This window comes from Nansenia antarctica (assembly GCF_963989245.1).
Source record: "Nansenia antarctica genome assembly, chromosome: 9".
Classification (NCBI taxonomy): Eukaryota; Metazoa; Chordata; class Actinopteri; order Argentiniformes; family Microstomatidae; genus Nansenia; species Nansenia antarctica.
Genome location: NC_137679.1, coordinates 15,215,092 through 15,223,338, shown reverse-complemented (window position 1 = coordinate 15,223,338; position 8,247 = coordinate 15,215,092). Strand labels below are relative to the sequence as shown.

The 8,247-nt window shown below is 46.9% G+C and overlaps 1 protein-coding gene across 1 annotated transcript in view; it reads right to left on the bottom strand.

Annotated features, from left to right (window-relative positions):
• The window catches only part of pard6a (par-6 family cell polarity regulator alpha), a gene marked incomplete at both ends in the record, with an annotated part of 13,426 nt that extends 7,960 nt beyond the window's left edge, over positions 1 to 5,466 (bottom strand). The window contains 2 exons of the mRNA XM_080539532.1: positions 2,069 to 2,294; positions 5,365 to 5,466. Coding sequence (XP_080395658.1) covers positions 2,069 to 2,294; positions 5,365 to 5,466 — 328 coding nt within the window. The remainder of the gene's footprint in view (positions 1 to 2,068; positions 2,295 to 5,364) is intronic.
• Between the last annotated feature and the right edge of the window lie 2,781 nt (positions 5,467 to 8,247).

The window sequence follows — 8,247 nt, the reverse complement described above, 5'->3', positions numbered from 1 at the left end:
TTGTCCAATCAAATTACTTGGTCTCTTTATGACTTTGAACCCGGCGCTCTCAGAGCGAATTTACTAACGCAGGCATAGGTTGTGTCACGACAGTCAGTCCAAATATTATGAGACTTTGGGCTAACGTAACGGAGACAATTAGACACCACTTGGCTTACTGGACGTATGATAAACGTTAGTATGTTATAATTGCGACAGGTAAGTGTACAATTTCACTATACTAACTGTACCAGCCAAGTGCATGTCGGTGCTGTTAGTCCAGCCTTAAACTTAGCTTAGCTAACTTGTAGTCTTCGAGACGGTAGCTTAGCTTAGCTACTCATGCTAACCCGGCGTTAAAGTACAGACACAGAGTTGACAGTCTCAGCAACCTGCGGGTTGGTGTTTATATAGTATAGCAGGCTTATGGATACATGGAAGTTAACTGTTCTGTTGTCAAACATGAATGTGTCCTGTATGCATAACCTCATACCATTCGTTCATACCAGCCGGCTTTAAAGACGCAGAGGTTAGCCTAGCCTAGCCTTGGGCTGAAGTATGTCACAGATTCCTAAGTCAAGGTGACGTGTGTCTGTGCTCCATAGTCAGAGACCACCATTCTATCATTCATCAGTTCGACTGTTGACCGAGTCATCTAGATGTGGTCCTTTCAGTTATAGTCACAGTGTATCCCCAAATGATCATTTTAATAGCTGGATCATCTTAGAAAGTAGCCACCTGTCTAGATGAGATATACAATTCATATCTTTTAAGTTCTCATCCTTGCATTAGAATTAGAGCAGTTAATAGTTTGATGGTATCATGTGGTAATGCTCTCTGAAAATAGGTGATAGACAGATTCATCCAATCACCTGCCAAGTATTTTTTGAAAGTACCTGCCCTTTTCCAAACAGCTTCCAATTAAGCTTTCCTAGATGGTTGTGTGAAACAAACCACCTGAGTCAGGTTAGTAATGCTCCATCACATGTTTTAATCTGAAGCTTGATTTTAAAGCAACCCAACTTTAAAGCAACCCAATGTAAGTTTAGTTATTTCACTCGTAGCTCGGGCTGTGGGGGTGCTAGAGGAGGGAGCCTCTAAGTCCCCTGAAGACGTACAAACAAACTGCACGTTGATACGACCTTCCTAGCCGGAGATATGGCCACACTTTACAAAAACTCCCTTTTTTTTTTTTTTTGCTATTTAAAAAATAAATAATCGCAAATTAATCGCAATCGCGATATCTGTCCAAATAATCGCAATTCGATTTTTTCCCCAAATCGTGCAGCCCTAAGTATGACACACACCCACACACACCCACACACACACCCCCACACACACGTGCGTGCACGCACGCACACCCACCCACACACAGACACACATGTACACACGCACACACACACACACACACACACACACACACACACACACACACACACACACACACATACAGCAGCAGGACTAAGGTTATTAGTGATTAGAACCTTCATCAGAACAATGGAACTGGCTTATTCCTGATCCTGCCAGTCAGTGGTCATGTGACACAGTGGTCATGTGACAGAGTGGACGCTTAATGACCACCACGTACCAGGGATGATAATTGATAAGATGTTATTGATACAGATTCCATTATCGATTCTGCTTATCGGTTCAATTCTTTATCGATTCCTGATCATTTAGTCAAAAAAGTATTTTTTTCTGAGTGGGGCAGTCCCACTCATATTGTTCTTTTTATTGGACAGATAGAGTGAAGACAGACAGGAAAGTAAGGAGAAGAAGGGAGAGAGGGCATGTCAGCAGGGCATGGGCCGGATTCTAACCCATGCCGACATGGGCGTATGTGTGCACTGTAGACTGTGGTGCTAGACCACTGGACCACCCCAGGCCATGGTGCTAGACCACTAGACGACCCAAGACCATGGTGCTAGACCACTGGACCACCCCAGGCCATGGTGCTAGACCACTAGACGACCCAAGACCATGGTGCTAGACCGCTGGACCATGGCCTCCCTCCCTCCCCTCCCACCTCCCTCCAACCCCCCCTCCCTCTCTCTCCCTCCCTCTCTCTCTCCTTCCCTCCCTCCCTCACCTCTCTTCTGTATGATGATTCGGAGCAGGGGAGTGGCTGAGGACACAGCCTTGAGGAAGTTGTCATCATTGTTGATGGGCAGCAGGTCGCCCTGCAGGTCTGCGTATCCTAGCAACACGTCGGCCCCGGGGATGCGGTGGAGCGTCTGTAGCAGCCGGTAGAACTCCTGGAACCCTGCGACCCCCCCGGACCTCCTCAGACCGAACCTCCGGTACTCTGCCTCAAACTGTCAACAACAACAACAACAACAACATCAACATCAACATCAACATCAACATCAACATCAACATCATCAACTACAGAAATGGAAAGTGTCTGCACTTATATAGTATAGTACAGTGGATTGTGTACATAGCCTTTATTTATGTAAACCAGCTCCTTCCCTTCTTGTGTTTTTTTTTCTCCCCTTTTCCTAACACCAGGGGAGCCACCCCTCCTAAATTTCGTTGTTTGGTACCTGTACTGTAGCAATGACAATAAAGTCCATTCATTCATTCATATAGCGCCTTTATCCAAAGCACTGTACAATGGCCTCTCAGGGACCTAGGCATCAACCCCAGCCTAGTACACAACTGGATCCTGGACTTCCTGTCAGACTGTAAACAAGTGGTGAAGATGGGCTCTAAGACCTCTGCCCCTGTAACCTAGACTAGACTAGGCTAGACTAAACTGACCAGACAGACAGGCTAGGCTTAGCTCCACTGACCAGACAGACAGACAGGCTAGGCTACACTGACCAGACAGACAGACAGACAGGCTAGGCTACACTGACCAGACAGACAGACAGACAGGCTAGGCTACAGTGACCAGACAGACAGACAGGCTAGGCTAGACTACACTGACCAGACAGACAGACAGGCTAGGCTACATTGACCAGACAGACAGGCTAGGCTACACTGACCAGACAGACAGACAGGCTAGGCTAGACTGACCAGACAGACAGACAGACAGGCTAGGCTACACTGACCAGACAGACAGACAGACAGGCTAGGCTACACTGACCAGACAGAGAGGCTAGGCTAGGCTAGGCTAGGCTACACTGACCAGACAGACAGACAGACAGACAGACAGGGTAGGCTACACTGACCAGACAGAGAGGCTAGGCTAGGCTAGGCTAGGCTACACTGACCAGACAGACAGACAGGTTAGGCTACACTGACCAGACAGACAGACTAGGCTAGGCTAGGCTAGGTTAGGCTACACTGACTAGACAGACAGAGTAGTCTAGTGGCTAGAGTCAGGGTTAGGGTCCTTTACTCTTTCTTCTGTAGATCAACAACCTTTCCAATGTGTGCTCTAATTGTCTACTGTACGGCGATGATGACACTGTCATTTTTCTTTCTGATTCAACCCTGATGTCATAAATTCAAAATTCTCTCACTTTCACTATTTACATGACTAGTTGGAATCTAATCACCCAATTATAAATGTCAAGAAAACAGAATCTATGTATTTCCATTCCCCTAGGAAATCTATATCGATGTCTGATCACATCCAGTTTGCAAATCAAACACTAAAAAACATCACAGAAACAATTCACATCTCACTTGATTCACATCTCACTTATCAAAGCCACATTTGTAATCTAATGAAGAAGGTCAATCAGAAATGATATGTTTATAACAAGATCAGACCATATCTCCCCTATACTGGCTCAGACACATTATCTACATGGAATCATTCTTTCAACAATATCGTACTGTCTCACAATTTGGTCCCTCACCTCAAAGGAAATCATTGAACCAATAAGAAGACTATAATAGAGCCTAGGCCTATAAGATCCATGGCAACCTTCCCCCTTGGATTCACCACTGCACTGCACTTTCACACTCCAATGACCTGACTTTTCAGAATTACACGAATAATCAAAAAATTAAGGATTCTTTCAGATCCAAACGATAACTCCCCTCCAACACTCACTGCTCTGCCCTCCATCACTACCACTTATTCCAGTTTCAGTTTACAAAAACAACTACGGTCAGAGTTCATGTTTTCACACATACACTAAAACCTGGAATGAGATCCCATATTACATTAGAGCAACAACCTCTATCTCATATTTCAAACAGGCATATAAACACCATCTGAGGGAAGGACACACCTGCAACCACTGATCCAACTCACATATACCGTCTTACTCAATCCCCTAACTTCTCTCCTTTGTAGTGTTGTGGAGCTCTTTATGTTTGACTGCTTCCTTCTTTTACTGTTTGTATTGTTACGTGCTTCTGTCTGTTTGTGCTGCAGAACAGGAACCTGCTAGAAACCAGTTTTAACTGAGTCGGGCCAGTCTAAATGGAACACATTTTAACATCTGTGATGTGACTTTTAATCCTTTCCTGTGTAATAAGAAAGAAAGAAAGAAAGATCATGGTTGTGAGTAAGATCGACCAGAGATGTCGATGGTAGTAGTGTGCTACTGGAGAGGTGTGTGTTTGAAAAGACAGTTCAATGTCTCTAAGCTACACACCAATGCTTCACATCCTCAGAGCACACCACAACAATAACTCTCACCAGAGTTATCAAACATAAACCTGGATTTTCCTTTAGCCACGCTGATGGAACACCCCCCAGGATAGGAGCCTGAGGATGATTTAATGAGTGTGACGTCACTACCACCACGGTGTGTCCGTGCGTCATAAATCAGACAGGTTATGAATGCCTCGTTTTCACCTCACTAGAGCATCGCTTTAACCATAATACAACAACCACAACAACAACAACAACAACACAACAACACAACAACACCACCGCGCCAATGCGCCTTCAGCTACCGTATCACGGATACCGAGACAGACTGACAGATACACACACACACACACACACACAGATACACGCGCACGCACACACACACATGCGCGCACACACACGCACGCACACACACACGCACGCACGCACGCACGCACGCACACACACACACACACACATAGGTAGGATTATAGTGGGGGATCCGGGCGCGTCCGTCGCTTTGCTGTGACAGCACGCGCGATATGGACAGATCACATTTACGATGTGTGTGTGTGTGTGTGGGGGGGGGGTGATGTTCGGTTTCACCGGGTGGCGGGGGGTGTCTGTCTGTGCGCGTGCCTAACATGACATGGCACCGACCAACCGATCATTCCACCCCACGGTAACCGCAGTAACACCACGCGCCTGTTCATGATGAGTCGACCACACACGCACGCGCGCGCACGCACACACACACACACACACGCGCACACACACACACGCGCACACACACACACACACACACACACACACACACACACACACACACACACAGCAGGACTACTTACTTTGCTCTTCACCTCCACCACCGCCTCCGCGTGCCCGAGGGAGGTCCGCTGCTGCTGTCTGGACATGGTCGCGTGCTGCTGTGATCCGGTGGTTAGAACCATCCACAAGCTTTTCCTCCAAAACAAGATATTTGCACTTATCTCTCTCTCTCTCTCCCTCCCTCCCTCCCTCCCTCTCTCTCTCTCTCTATCTCCCTCCCGCCCTCCCTCCTCCCGTTTCGTTGGTTAAAGCGTCCTTAGAGCACGAGCAGACAGACAGACAGACGTGCGGGTTTCCCGTCCAGACCTCCGGTACGTCCTCCCGGTTCCGTAGTAGCAGCAGCCTCGAGACTGTGGTCCGGTGCACGGTGAGACGTCCTCCGCTCCTACGGAGGGCTGCACCGCCTCAATAACAATGACGTCAGCGGACACGCTGACACGGGGGCGGGGTCGGGCTCGGGCTGCCAGTCACACACACACACACACACACACACACACACACACACACACACACACACATCTCTGTCATGGTGGTAGGACCGGTGAGAGGACATTCCTCCTGGGGTCGGGGGTCACAGGGCACCTCTCAACCCCCTCTGGGGGGTATCAGCATCAACGTCGCTAATGGACAATCCTCCCACAAGATGTATCAGAATAAGCCTGGATTTTCCTTTAGCGACGTTGATGGAATACCCCCCTGGTCTCTACTATCAACAACAACAACAACAATAATAATTATAATAATAATAATTATTATATTATTATTGATGTTGTTGTTATTGTTTTTGTTGTTATTATTAGTATTGAGACACATTGAGACACAGAGAGAGAGATAGACAGAGAGAGAGACAGACAGACAGACAGACAGACAGAAAGAAAGAGAGAGAGAGAGACAGACAGAGAGAGAGTCAGAGAGATAGACAGAGAGATACAGAGAGAGAGAGTCAGAGAGATACAGAGAGAGAGAGTCAGAGAGAGAGAGATAGAGAGAGATAGAAAGAGAGAGAGAGAGTCAGAGAGAGACAGAGAGATAGACAAAGAGATACAGAGAGTCAGAGAGAGAGAGAGAGAGAGAGAGAGATGAAGGAGAGAGAGAGTGAGACTGAGAGAGAGAGACAGAAAGACAGAGAGAGAGAGAGAGAGAGACAGAGGGAGAGACAGAGAGAGAGAGTTGAATCCAGCAACATTAGATATTCATCAGCTGCCAGGTGTGTGTGTGTGTGTGTGTGTGTGTGTGTGTGTGTGTGTGTGTGTGTGTGTGTCTCTCTCAGTGAAACTCCTGTAGCCACACCCTAGAGAGAGAGACTTAATGAAATCAGCTCCATTTCCATAACAACCTCCATTCCAGTTTCCTGACACACACATACACATACAGAGGAGGCCTGAGAATGTCAGCTATGTGAATCAGCCATGTCAGTCTGTACAGCACTGTTGATAAGACATATAATACTCCGCTACCCCTCCCTCTCTACCCCTCCCTCCCTCCCTCTCTCTACCCCTCCCCCTCTCTCTCCCTCTACCCCTCCCTGCCTACCCCTCCCTCTCTGTCTTCTCTCTCTCCCTCTACCCCTCCCTCTCTCTCTCCCTCTACCCCTCCCTCTCTCTCTCTCTCTCTCTACTCCCTCTCACTCCTGCCCTCTACCCCACCCTCTCTACCCCTCCCTCTCTCTCCCCCCCTCTCTCTCTCTCTCTCTCCCTCTACCCCTTCCTCTCTCTCTCCCTCTACCCCTCCCTCTCTCTCTCTCTCTCTCTACTCCCTCTCACTCCCTCCCTCTCTCTCCCTCTCTACCCCTCCCTCTCTCTCTCCCTCCCTCCCTCTCTCTCCCTCTCTCTCCCTCTACACCTTCCTCTCTACCCCTCTCTCTCTCTCTACCCCTCCCTCTCTACCCCTCTCTCCCTCTCTCTCTCCCTCTCCCTCTACCCCTCCCTCTCATTCTCTCTCTCTCCCTCTACCCCATCTCTCTCTCTCTCTCCCTCTACCCCTCCCTCTCATTCTCTCTCTCTCTCCCTCTACCCCATCTCTCTCTCCCTCTACCCCTCCCTCTCTCTCTCTCCCTCTACCCCTCCCCCCCCTCTCTCTCTCTCTCTCCCTCCCTGTAGTACCCTATAATGTAATAATTTCCTGATAATGTAATAACGTCTGATAATGTAATAACGTCTGATAATGTAAGAAAATGTGCACTTAACTCGATCGAAAATGTAATAAAAACCAATAATGTAATAAAATAACCTGACTGATATTGTAATAACATGTTTACTGATAATGTAATACCTTATTACATTATTGGGAATTTATTACATTTTCAGGTGGGCCTTTTTTTCTTTTAACTGATAATGTAATACTTGACAAATAATGTAGTACTGTGTTCATTTCAGTCCAGAGTTCTACATTTTTGTTTTTTAAGAGTCTCAGACTGTTGTATACACTGGATTTAAGAATCGTTGTACTTTGGATTTGAAACAACAGAATGACTATTGGGTTAAACTGCAGACATGCATATGTGCAGATACTCAGAGACATGCAACTACATCCTGGTCTTACTGAGTGGGTGATGGACTTGCCTCCTTGGGAGACCAGAATTCCAGCTCAGATAAGCTTCTTAGCAGCACTGGAGACCCCAGGTTCACTCCACAGATTTTCAACAAATCACTACCTCATGAAAGTACCACAATCCAACAAAACCTTTGGTAACTCTTCATTTGAGGAGGGTATACATATGCGTTCATTCATTCAACACATACATACACACTACATGACACCTGACACAAACATAGGCCTACATATCCATCCATAAATTGTTATTATATCACTTTCAATGTCAAATTGACATCTTCCTCTATGTCAAGTGGTCAGTTGACATACTGTCATATACTGATTGCATTTTATGAGATTTACCTGTATAC